General features: G+C 43.0%; 1 protein-coding gene across 1 annotated transcript in view; it reads left to right on the top strand.

Moving 5' to 3' along the window:
* The window catches only part of LOC306939555 (protein FAM163B-like), a 50609-nt gene extending 45865 nt beyond the window's left edge, over positions 1-4744 (top strand). Inside the window, exons 2-3 of the mRNA XM_079524147.1 lie at positions 38-153; positions 1948-4744. Coding sequence (XP_079380273.1) covers positions 61-153; positions 1948-2433 — 579 coding nt within the window. The 5' untranslated portion in view covers positions 38-60 and the 3' untranslated portion in view covers positions 2434-4744. The remainder of the gene's footprint in view (positions 1-37; positions 154-1947) is intronic.
* The last annotated feature ends 7872 nt before the right edge of the window (positions 4745-12616 follow it).

Genomic DNA, 12616 nt, shown 5'->3' with positions numbered 1-12616 from the left:
TCTCTCTATCTCTCTATCTACTGTGCTTTCTGTATAGGGTGTTGATGGAGAGGCATTCGAATGACAGCCGGGACAGTGGTCATCACTGGAGGAATTCTAGCTACCGTCATCCTACTGTGTATCATTGCAATACTGTGCTATTGTAGGCTGCAGGTAAGAGTCACTCCTCCTTAACCAATTAACCCATTTAGACCTGAAGACGATTCTACAAAATGTCTTCTAAATCCTGACAGTTTTTTTTTTTTTAAATCCATGTTTCTATGTCAGTCGTTCTCATACATTTTCATGTCAAGGACCCCCAACAGATTTGAGTTAAAAACGTTCGCTCTGAAAGAATATATATTCATAGATTTGCACCACATTTTCACGATTTTTCAAAAATAGCAGATCTACAAGCTCTTTTGAGCCCCTCCTATATTCAGCTATAGTGTAGATTTTTGTCCTATATAACACAAACATTAAATGCCATTGACAATGAATGGAGAATTTACGTCACATGTGTCTGAGCATGACGATGGATACGGTGATAAGAGCGCCCCTCACTTCACACAGGTGTGATTTTTAACCGCAGTTAGGAATAAAAGTGCAGTGAAAAATGACCATGTTTGGGCATTTTGGCTTCCATCAGCATTTCCTCATACTCAGTCTTTTTTTTTTTTTTTTTGCTGAACATTGGTTACATTACTTATAACCTTCTGTGCAATTTCCTATAAATAATAGGGTTCTTTGGTATGCTACGTCTGCTCTGCAAGTTGTCAAAATGCAGATATGACCTTGCTCTGGTAGATAACGCTAAAATGTCTACCTATCTGGGACATCTTGTCAGGTGCGGTGTAGAATGAAAAGTAATAAAAATGCCATCATACTGGAATAGAATGTCAATGAAAAAAGACTTATTTTTAACCTTGCATGGAGGCATTTTTCAGTATGTTGATTTGTTGGCATGGAATTTAGACTGAGTCACTCAACGTTTTATTTAACGTTTTACGTTAAATAAAACTGTCACTGCTTCTCAGCAGTGACATTGTTTTTGGCAGCAAATTTCTATTTTTAGTTTAGTCATAGTCTTTGGAATTAAACTTTTAGTCATATTTTAGTCACCTGGAATGTTTTAGTGTTATAGTCTAGTTTTAGTCTACTAAATATCATAAGATTTTAGTCGACTAAATCTACAGTTGATTTAGTCGACAAAAAAATTCGGGCCTTGATGCCGTCGTAATGACTGATTTTACACTTGCTGAAAATAGCCGATCTACAAGCTCACAACGCGTCGCGCTGCCACGCATTGTAGAGCTTGTAGATCGGCTATTTTCTATTTTGGTCTGTGTGTGGGGGGGGGGGGGGGACTCAAAATTGAAGTCACTTCAAGTCAGCTCCCTACTGTGATTCGTTGAGCACGATCCAATCAGCAATGACGTGCCTATAATTATGACAGGTGATGTTTGTATATAGGGCCCCAGCTGCAATCCCAGAGTTGGCCAGCGGGAGACTTAATTGCGCTTCATATTTTGAAAACCACTGACATAGAAACTTAGGGTTTTTCAGAAAACTGTCATGATTTAGAAAACATTTGTAGAATCGTCCTCAGGTCTAAATGGGTTAATGTGATTTATCATTTCACAAATAAACCAATCTGCCAAATGCTGTAAAGATTTTGACATTTCATGATAACAAAAGGCCCGCCCTGTCCCTAACTTTGTCTTTGTCCTTATTCCACTCCCTCCTTTCTTTGTCTTCTCTTCTCTCCCTCTCTCTCCTACACATTCTGGATTTCTCTCTCCTTTTTTTTCATTTTCTTCCCCGTCGTTCTGCCTCTTCCTCCTCTCCCCTGTATCTCCCCGTTCTATATATCGTCCTTCTCATTCTCTCCTCCTCTCTTCCTTCTCCTTTCCCCCTTCCTCCACCATGCACGGCCCTTTTCCTTTCCCCCCTTCCTTCAACCTCTAGTATTATTGCTGTAAGAAGGAAGAATCCGAGTCGGAGGAGGAGGAGCCCGACTTCGCCGTCACGTCCCGCCTCCCGCCGGTCCACTCCAATCACAACATTGTGGCAGCTTCCGCCGCCGCCTCCTCCGCCGTCCCCAATGGCCCCGTCCTGTTCTCCACCCCTCCCCTGGCCAGGAAACTGACGCGCTCGCAGACCTTCTGTCCGTCCTGCACACACTACGAGCTGCCGTTCTACCTCCAGCCCCTGCCGCCGCCGTCCCCGCCGCCGCTCCTCCACCACCACCACCTCCACCACCACCAGCACCAGCCAGAGGGGGGGTTGAGGAATGGCGGCGAGCGGATCAGCTATCGCAGCGTCCAGCAGCAGGACCTGGACCTGCCCGTGCCCCTGGAGCTGACCACCAGCTACCGCAAGCACAACCTGCCCCGGTCGGCCACCATGAGGGACATGTTCACCCGCAGCTGCAGCATCAGCACGGATGTTTAGCGGTCGGAGAGGTCGGGTCGAACTAGCCGTTTGGAAAGGTCGGGTCGAACTGACCGTTTGGAAAGCTCGGGTCGAACTGGCCGTTTGGAAAACTCGGGTTGAACTGGCCGTTTGGAAAGCTCGGGTCGAACTGGCCGTTTGGAAAGCTCGGGTCGAACTGGCCGTTTGGAAAGCTCGGGTCGAACTGGCCGTTTGGAAAGGTTGGTTTGAACTGACGTGAAAGTGGACGGGCTGTAACTAGGAACGGGCCTGGAGATTTTCTTATCTCGCCCGGTTTGTACCGGTCTGGTCTGGTCTGGTCTGGTCTGGCTCTTCTTGACAACAAACTCACTTGGCACTCAGGACAAGATCCATCAAGACGTTTTATGCTCAGTGTTTTAGGGGTCATTTCATAATAACACACGCGCTCCTAAATCTTTTTAACAAAAAGAGAGAGAAGAGAAGAGAGGGGAAAAAAAAACATTTTCAGATTTGCCAAACTTGGAGTTCTCCTTGGCACCCAAAGACCCATGTATCCCCTAGTATCCACCATGTTAAAATTTACATATCCGCAAAATATTTTCTTACGCCACGGCTGCTGAAACTAAGAACCCTCTAATGTTACTGGAGGATCTGTCTTTTTCCTTATATCCATGGAATATTCATATTATGGAATATATAACTGAGGACCAACTGGAGATGGATGGCGTGAGGTACAGTCGACTGTGGGGCTTGTGGCGGTGTTTTAGCTAAACCTATCTTTAGGCCATTAGAACATAAAGGGCTCATATAGAGGATGGAAGTTCCTAGTTATTTCCAACGTCCTTTCATGGAGTTGCGCCGAGAGGCTTGACAGCCTGTAGCCTCTGCCATGCCACAAGCCACGAAGACCCCGCTGCTCTTAGCGGCTTGACTCGGTGCCAAAGGGGACTATAGTTGCTTGCATTTGCGTGTGTTTCTTTAGCACACTGTTGTTTGGGCGCTGGAGCAATTTGTTAAAACCGGAATTCAGATTATATTCAAAGAAAACATTTTGAGGAAGGAACCCAAATCCAGGTTGCAATAACATCTCTCTCTCTCTCTTTCTCTCTCTCTCTCTCTCTCTCTCTCTCTCACACACACAGACACACACACACACACACACACACACACACACACACACACACACACACACACACACACACACACACACTGCTAGAGGGTGCAGGGGAAGTGCCAATTTACGCTAATGAGCACTAAGAGATGAGAGGTTGGCCTAACCTGATGGTTTAATGAAACCAAAACGTGTCTGCAGCTGCTTTTGTAAAAGGTTTATTTTACTCTGAGATAATTTTGTTATTTATTGGTTGTTATTATTAGAACACGTTGCAGAATTAATTGCAAAATGTTTCTACAGTAAAGGTGGTTGCACACCGGACGCGTTTTTTTCGGAAAACCGATGGAGAAACGCCGCTTAAAAATCCGAATTCGCGCCCGGTGTGTGGATACCTTAACACCCTCTATACCAGGGGTGGGCAACTGGCGGCCCGGGGGCCACATGCGGCCCCCACCTTCACTTAATGTGGCCCTCAGGTTAATGTCAGAATACTGATATATTATTGGTTTCAGCTGTTACAATTCCACAACATGCAAACATGACCCGCTTGAATTACTTCAGTCTAAATTAGTAGCTCAATGTTCAACACAAGTATAATTAAAGGCATTTGAAAATAACATAAAAATGTTCATTTTCAGGATTCCAATTCAAAAATAGCAAAAATTTCAGATTTCAATTCGAATATAGCAAATAAAATTGCTACGACAGTAATATATGGCCCTAGGGAGTGAGTGTGGAAATCTAGTGGCCCTCTCCATCGTCAAAGTTGCCCATCCCTGCTCTATACCTTTACTATGCTGTTCGTTACAGTTCTTCGCTGAAGTTTCAGGTTGTCCATTTTTCTGTCACCACATGCCATGTGTTATCCGTGTTATTGAATTCAATTAAGGCACATACATACAGTATATATAGATATTTAACAGGACATGGTATAAAATAAACCACATTGCTGAACCGAGGAATATTAACTTTTGCTCCATTGCAGTGCAGTACGTAGCCTATAACCGGGGCAATTAAAGTCCTTTTAATATATTTTATTTATTCAATGATTTATTTATTTAGATTTCATCTGAACTCGGCTAACATGCGTGGTGGTGCCCCGCTGATGTTATTGTGCCAGGAAAGGGCAGTGGCTACATTTTTTACTTTTGCTCCATTGCAGTACGTAGCCTATAACCGGGGCAATTAAAGTCCTTTTAATATATTTTATTTATTCAATGATTTATTTATTTAGATTTCATCTGAACACATGCGTGGTGGTGCCCCGCTGATGTTATTGCGCCAGGAAAGGGCAAGTGGCTACGTTTTATACCCATAGGCCACACGTTTAATGAGCAAAATTATTTATTGCCCTGGATTTAATCAGAAGGAAGGTTTGGTGGAAGGATGAGGGGCCATGAAGCCCAACTGGCCCTGCTGTGGGTTATTGTCCATCTCAGATAGCCATATAATAGGGTAGTGGATTCCGTCTTGCCTTCTAGTCCACTTGCCAGAATGTGAACCCAGGCATGTTGAGTAACACCAATGTTTTATGTTAGAAATGTTGAGTATGGGTCCCCAGCATGTAGAAACTGCATGATGCTAACTTGCATATGTTGAGCAATTTTCATAATTGGCATAATGCCATTAACTACCATTAACAACCGAATACGAATGACGTGTCTAACTAGGGGGTTTTCATGATGCTGAATCCATTCCAAGCATAAGTTTTGCACACAAAAAAACGGCCATGCCCAATTGTGCTGTTTTCAGCCCAAAACTAAACTAACTTGGAATCATGCCAGCATCATGAAAACCCCCTAGTTTGTCACGTCACATGCTACAGTACATAAAAGCATGATGAAATTTGGAATATTTTGACTTCTATAGGTTGTTAATGGTATGGTCACATATTATGCCAATTATGAAAATTGCTCAACATTTGCAAGTTAGCATCCGGCAGTTTCTCTATGCTGGGGACCCATACTCAACATTTATAACATAAAGCCTTGGTGTACTCAACATGTCCAGGTTCACAATGGGGCTCTATGGGCTGGCAAGTACACTATTCTGTCTCTCTCTCTCTCTCTCTCTCTCTCTCTCTCTCTCTCTCTCTCTCTCTCTCTCTCTCTCTCTCTGTGATTCTCTGCCTAGCTGCCTCTCTGTTCAGTTGCTCCTTTATTTTCCCACATGATGCAACGGTGACTCGTTTTTTCATCTTCCTTTGGTGTCATGTGCTTTCATGCAGACAATATGTCTAAAGGTAATGGGGTCGCACACACTCAGAGTGGCAAGAGTGAGTTTCCTCTTGGATTAATTCTTTACATGTCAAAGGAACTAATAAAAGAGGAAAGTCACTCATGCCACTGTGAGTGCGACCACATTACCTTTACACTAATCTGGGAACCCATCGGCAAAACGAGGATGCAGCACCCTGTTTTCTAGGGGTATAACCGTATAACGATACTTTTGAACCCATTTTGGCTTCTACATCCAGACAGTTTTCTGAAAAAGCTATGTTTCTGTGTCAGTCGTTATTCGATTTTTCAAAAATAGCAGACCTACAAGTTGATCTGCTATTTTTCAATAGCTAAAGCATAACATAATGCTAACACCAAAAGGGGTTCCCGCCCAAAATGGGTTAAACAGCGTGATACGTATCACGATACATGGTTGACGATACGATACATGGAGGTATTATATTGGTTCATTATGGCGATCCGATACGATACGATTCAATGATTTGAAATCGATACAGTAACTATTTAAAATACATTGACATTATTTTAAACTAAGTAACTAATACCCTCTTTTTCTTTTATCTTCTAAAAATTGCTAAATACCACGCACAAAAATGTAGTATTGATACAATCGGTTATTTGCATTGCAAAACGATACAAAACGATACATAATCAATGTTGCTGTTTTCATTTCGATATACTTCGATTCATGAAATTAAAATCGACTCCAAACAGGATGTGGATAGCAGGATGTTGCCCGTTTGCTCTAGCCTTATAGGCCGTCAGCGTCCGGTGGGGGCGCCTATGTTTTCATTCCCACTAACGACAATGTATACATGTTCTGAATGCTGCCCCCTGCTGACAGATTCAGTAGCGTAGCTCAGAATCTGTTCCTGAGAGATTACAGTGGTGAGCAGTTGAGACTGGCAGTGATACCACTTGACTGCCTCCCTGGTGCCTATGTGGTGCCACACCCCCTTTGGTGGTACCACGATTCACACTTAATTTAAAGGTGTCCATGTACCATTATACATATTGTTGATCTAACAGTATATTGCGCCAGAGAAGGCATGCAGAGCACGGTGGTAACAAAAAACATTTATTTAGTCTTTCATTCATACATACATACATACATGCATACATACATACATACATACATACATACATACATACATACATACATACATACATACATACATACATACATACATACATACATACATACATACATACATACATACATACATACATACATACATACATACACAATTATTTTTCTCTGTGATTTCATTTTCAATAATCATTCAGTGACAGACGCACAGGAGATTTAGTGCCATAAAGAATTATAAGAGAAATATATTAGATAATAGATATTATTATTATTATTGGTGTACTTTAAACTTCAGTGTTGCTTTTATCTTACGACATGTGAGTTATTTGCATTTTGTTTTTTATGTTCCAGCTGATTTTCAGACTCTAAAATTGCAGCAGCAATATGTTTCCGTCATTGTTTCTAATGGTGTAACTAACAAACACATGGTTGCTAATAAAATGGTGTCAAGATATCTTCAGTAGTGTGCATACTTGTTTGCCACTTATTTACATTAATACATCTGGCAGAGAATGGATGTGCAATTCTGAATTTTGATTTAATTCACATAATCATTCATTGATTTATTACCTACTAACTATTCTCTTCATCCTCTCTCCTCTGCAAACCCATGTTGTAGTGGGGGACCCATCCCCATGTTGTAGTGGGGGACCCATCCCCATGTTGTAGTGAGGGACCCATCCCCATGTTGTAGTGGGGACCCATCCCCATGTTGTAGTGGGGGACCCATCCCCATGGCTCCCTGTCTTTTCTCAATGCTGATATTTGTTTTAATATAATTTCTTTCACCTTTATTTATTCAGGAAGGTCCATTGAGAGCCAGCTCTCTTTTCCAATGACGCCATGATTACAGTAAACATAATAGTATACAATTTTAAACACAAATTAATTTCAAGATAATAGACATGTCATTGTTTGACCATGGGATTATGTTTAACCCAGTCTACTCTGGGCAAGTCAGAATAGGCAAACATTTTGGCAATCCCTATTTTGGGCAAATTGTTCAATTTACATAAGACTAGACCTGTACGTGCCCGTCGCAGTTGGCCACCGGCCTCTTGGGAACGATGCAACTTGGGAACCTACCCGTCAGCCGGTGTCCCACATGGAGATCTGTGTATGTGCCTGTGTGCCTGTGTGTGCAAACTGAAAAGTGTACTTGGCAATCAATTCGGCCCACTGGCAGAGCCTGATTGGTTGAGCCTCAATTGGTTGAGGCAGAGGCTGGAAATTGCACAGGTGAAAGGAGTTGGCCTCATTAGGCCCACTGGCAGAGCCTGACCAGAGCCTTTTGTGGTGGTTCTGGAGAACCGTGCACTGCGCACTGCACTCCCTGTGGGGGTGCGGAACATGTGTGTCGAATGTGAAGTCGGTGGGTCAAACGGTTCTCGAGTTACGTGCATTACAACTGTACATACACGCACGCACGCACGCGTGAATAATAGGCCTTGATATGAAAATGGTTGAAAACCACTGATTTGAACAATTTGATACTGTAGGTATTCTGGATGCTGATGTGATTATTTTCACTATTGTTTCCAACTCAGTGACCCAGCTGTGAACACATGTGATATGATTTAACCGCACGATGAACTGTACATACCTGGAAATTACAAGGACTGCTCTGCTCTGCACACATGCAGTCACAAATGCAACCAAAGTGCACACACACACACGCGCGTATGCCACGCACGCACGCACACACGCACGCACGCACGCACGCACACACTCACACACACCATACAACTTGAGTTAACACTGACACAAAACACATGCACACATGCACATTCATGTACACTAGTACAGTATATGCGCAGGTTTGCATGGATTCGTATTTGCTACAATCATACATAATCACAACCGGCCTGGTGTTTTTTTGTTGTTGTTGTTTTTAACACATTTTATTCAAAGGGTAAGCAGGGACATTGTACAGTATGCAGTGATTTTACAGTGATTGTACAACCCCTTGTTATATTTTCTCCCACAATTCCCTTCCACCCCTCCCCAAGTCCCCAACCCCCCCATCCACCCACCATCTTCCCCAGAGGCCAGACATATACAAACAACAATAAGTTGGGTAAACAATAAGACATAAGGAAACAAAACACACACAATTAGTTTAGCAACGGTTGCTATGCAGGTCAAGCAGGTCAACGCTGCGACGCGTTGTGAGCGTGTAGTGCATCTGCTATTTTCGCTATTTTCGTCCAAAAGTGCCCTCTTATACGGGATGTCAGCCCCTGCTGCCTCTCGGCACGTCCCTGGGATCACATTACCACATGAGCCTGAGGAGATGAATGGCTGAACCACCTACTCTGCTGAGTCACTCCAAGTTTCCCAGAACCACCGTCACCAAACGGGAAAGAAAACAACCATGGTCAAAAGGAGGATGTTTTCCTGAAGCAAGAAGAGAATACTCTAGTATAGATATAGTATTTAGTATAAATACTATAATAGTATTTTTATTTTTTATTTTAGACATGGAAATTAGTCTGCTTATCCTCAAGCATGGTGTGGTATACAGTGTATCTTCCTCCTATTCCAAGGACCAAACTGTTTACTTATAGGCTACATATAATTATTTGCGATTAGTACACGATTATTTTAGTTTAGTTTATATTTAGTTTATAATGATGATGTTTTTGCATAGTAGGCCTACTGTATATGTATAATATTCGTCTGTCACTGTCATCTATTCTCGGAAGATGATCACTGGAAGACGGAAGCCTGATTCATACTTTATCGTTTAGGGCATTAAGCAACTAGTCGACTATTCAACTAGTCGACTAGTAAATCCACTAGTCGACCTTGTTGGTACTAGTTGAATAGTTGATAAGATCCCCCCCCCCCCCCCCCCCCCCCGTAATAGGTAGGCCTAGTTAAACAACTAGTCGACTAGTAAACTAGGCAACTAGTCAACTAGTAAAAATCACTAAGTGAAAGCCCTCATGTAGATCTGCCAGAAATGACCTCTGCCGAGGCACTGAGGGAAGAACAGAAAAGGAATGGAATACTTCGACCTTGCTTACTCTTAAGGCCTATTCATAGTCTGGATTTTCGGTGGTGAGGTGACCACCGCTCCGGTGGTGAGGTGACCACCGGAGCTGTAATAACGTGGAGCGGTGGTGAGTAAAAACAGAGAGAAGGGCTGGGGAGAGAGCGGTGGTTTGCTCTTCACCGCGGCTCCGTGACGTCATGTTGTAGTTGCGGTGGTCACCTCACCACCGATAAATCAGACTATGAATAACGCTTTACTTTTACTCACTTTACTCTACCCAACCGTCTCTGGGAAATGGAACAGTCCATGATGACCAAGACCTGCACACATGATCACCAACAGCTTGATCCAATGGGCTCTATAAAGACATGCACCAAAATGCACAGGCACTCCCATGGGCTGTCTATTGTCTGTTGGTATTCAAAGAATACTTGAAATGTGTGTGAATATGGTATAGATGGTAGCCTATACCATATAGATGGTATAGTGTGTGTGTGCGCGTGTGCGTGCGTGCGCGTGTCCATGCGCATGTTTGCATGGACAGTTTGAATTATTTAGAGGCATAATCGCCTCTCCAGTGCTGGCAGGCCTGGTAGCATCATAGCATGGCCTGTGGTGGTGTATCGATGTTTTATGACATGCGCTTTGAATCATCCCTCTGCTGCTATATGAGCCCTATACGCACTCACCCTCCAGCAATCTTCTCTCTCTCTCTCTCTCTCTCTCTCTCTCACACACAATCTCTCATTCACTCACATCTCTGCTATAGCCTACCTCGCATCTCTCATGGTCCACATCTTGTCTCTCCTCAAACCCTTAATTCACTCTGTCAATGTCCTTTCTCTTTGCGTTCTTAATTCTGCCCTTTCAACCCACACGTGCGTGCGTGCGTGCGTGCGTGCGTGCGTGCGTGCGTGCGTGCGTGCGTGCGTGCGTGCGTGCGTGCGTGCGTGTGTGCGTGCGTGCGTGCGTGTGTTTATGGTCTCTGGTCTAGTAATTCTCCGGCAGCAGAGTCTAGATGCCGTACAGAGGAGTGGACAGGATGGATGCCATGAATTATAAACACGATAGATAGATAGGAGGCTTTACTGTTCCTACTGGAAAAAAAAAAGTCTTCTAAATCCTGACAGTTTTCTGAAAAACCTCATGTTTCTATGTCAGTGGTGCTCACTATTTCATGTCAAGGACCCCCAGAATGATCTGTATTTGGCCGCGGACCCCCATCTGAAAATATGTTGTTCCGGGGACCTTCCAGAAGCAAAGATTTTAGTTAAAAACGTTGGCTCTGAAAGAATATATATTCAAAGATTTGCGCCACATTTTCACGATTTTTCAAAAATAGCAGACCTACAAGCTCCGAGCACCGAGTGCCGCGCTACGGCCGTGCTATGAGCTTGTAGATCTGCTATTTTTCAATAGCTAAAGTACAACATAATGCTTAAAACACCAAAAGGGGTTCCCGCCCAGAATGGGTTAACCACTCCCCCCCCCCCCCCCCCCCCATATAAGAAAAGATTTTTACGGCTCATAGCAGAGATTCTCAACCCGTTTAATGTCAAGGACCCCCATGCAGTTTGACATGCATTAGTCTACGGACCCCCCATTTAACGCCATTTCTATCTCTGGGACCCCCAATTTATATTGTAAAATCACTGTTAGTTTAACTCTGAGAGTGTACAAATGGAACCAAATGGACACTAACAGGTCTATTTGGTTCCATTTGTACACTCTCAGAGTTACAGACCCACAAAGGGTCCATTTGGTTCCAAACTATTATTTAGCTGGGGGATACCCGGGAACTCCCTCAAGGACCCCTGGGGGTCCCCGGAGCCCACTTTGGGAACCACTGAGCTACTGGCCAAAATATGAACCTCTCCCTGAGAACAAAGGAGGATGATTAGTGAGTATTAGTTTAACCAAAAAACTTCAAAGGGTGAGTTTGACACATTATCGTAACAGTGTAGGTGTTGGATAACAAACACAGATGATTACATAACCATAAATATAGCAATCAAATGGAACAAAAGCAATGTTCTGAAATTGTCTTGAATAATTATGATATGTAATGATATTATGCTATAGGAATAGAATAGAAATAAAATAAGAAATACTCAACTAAAACAGTATTTATTGTGTATAACTTTCCTTCTGTCTATGACACATTATGACAAAGAGAGACACTATATTGGACAGGGTTTCAGCTACAGCCTAAAGGGACACCTGCAGTGCAAGTTCCAGTTTAGGACTTCTGCGTTGCTTTCGGAACTCGTTCCCGCAGCATCGCAGGCGTGCATTAATGACGTTAAACCACCCCCTCGAGTGTAATATTGCAATTATACAACAGTTAAAACTAAGAAAATCACTGAAAAAAAACATATATTTTTTAATGACAGATGTAGTCACTACGACCACAAATGTCCCAAGAAACTAGCTAGCCTATAGCCACCGAGTTTGCTGTGCTCTGGGAGAACAGAGCAGCTGAATTCTTTGTTTTGATTAGGTGTGGAGTGGTGCTCGTTTGGCTAGAAGGCTGTTTCAACAGATTGCTTCCTCAAAACGACCTGTTGTATAATATACTATAAACACCGTAAACAGTATGTCACATAATTTCAATTTAACACAAATTAAGAAATTAGGATTTTATGCAAATATATGATAGTAAATAGTGATGGGCCTCACACATACGCACGCACTACACACACGCCAGGCCCCCCTTGTTTGTGATCCTGTGATTTCTAAAAGGATAAAATGCTGGAGATCTTATTCTTGACTGAATTTTT

This window comes from Electrona antarctica, assembly GCF_951216825.1.
Source record: "Electrona antarctica genome assembly, chromosome: 16".
Lineage (NCBI taxonomy): Eukaryota > Metazoa > Chordata > Actinopteri > Myctophiformes > Myctophidae > Electrona > Electrona antarctica.
The sequence above is the reverse complement of the archived record's forward strand: the minus strand, read 5'-3'. Positions and strand labels throughout refer to the sequence as shown.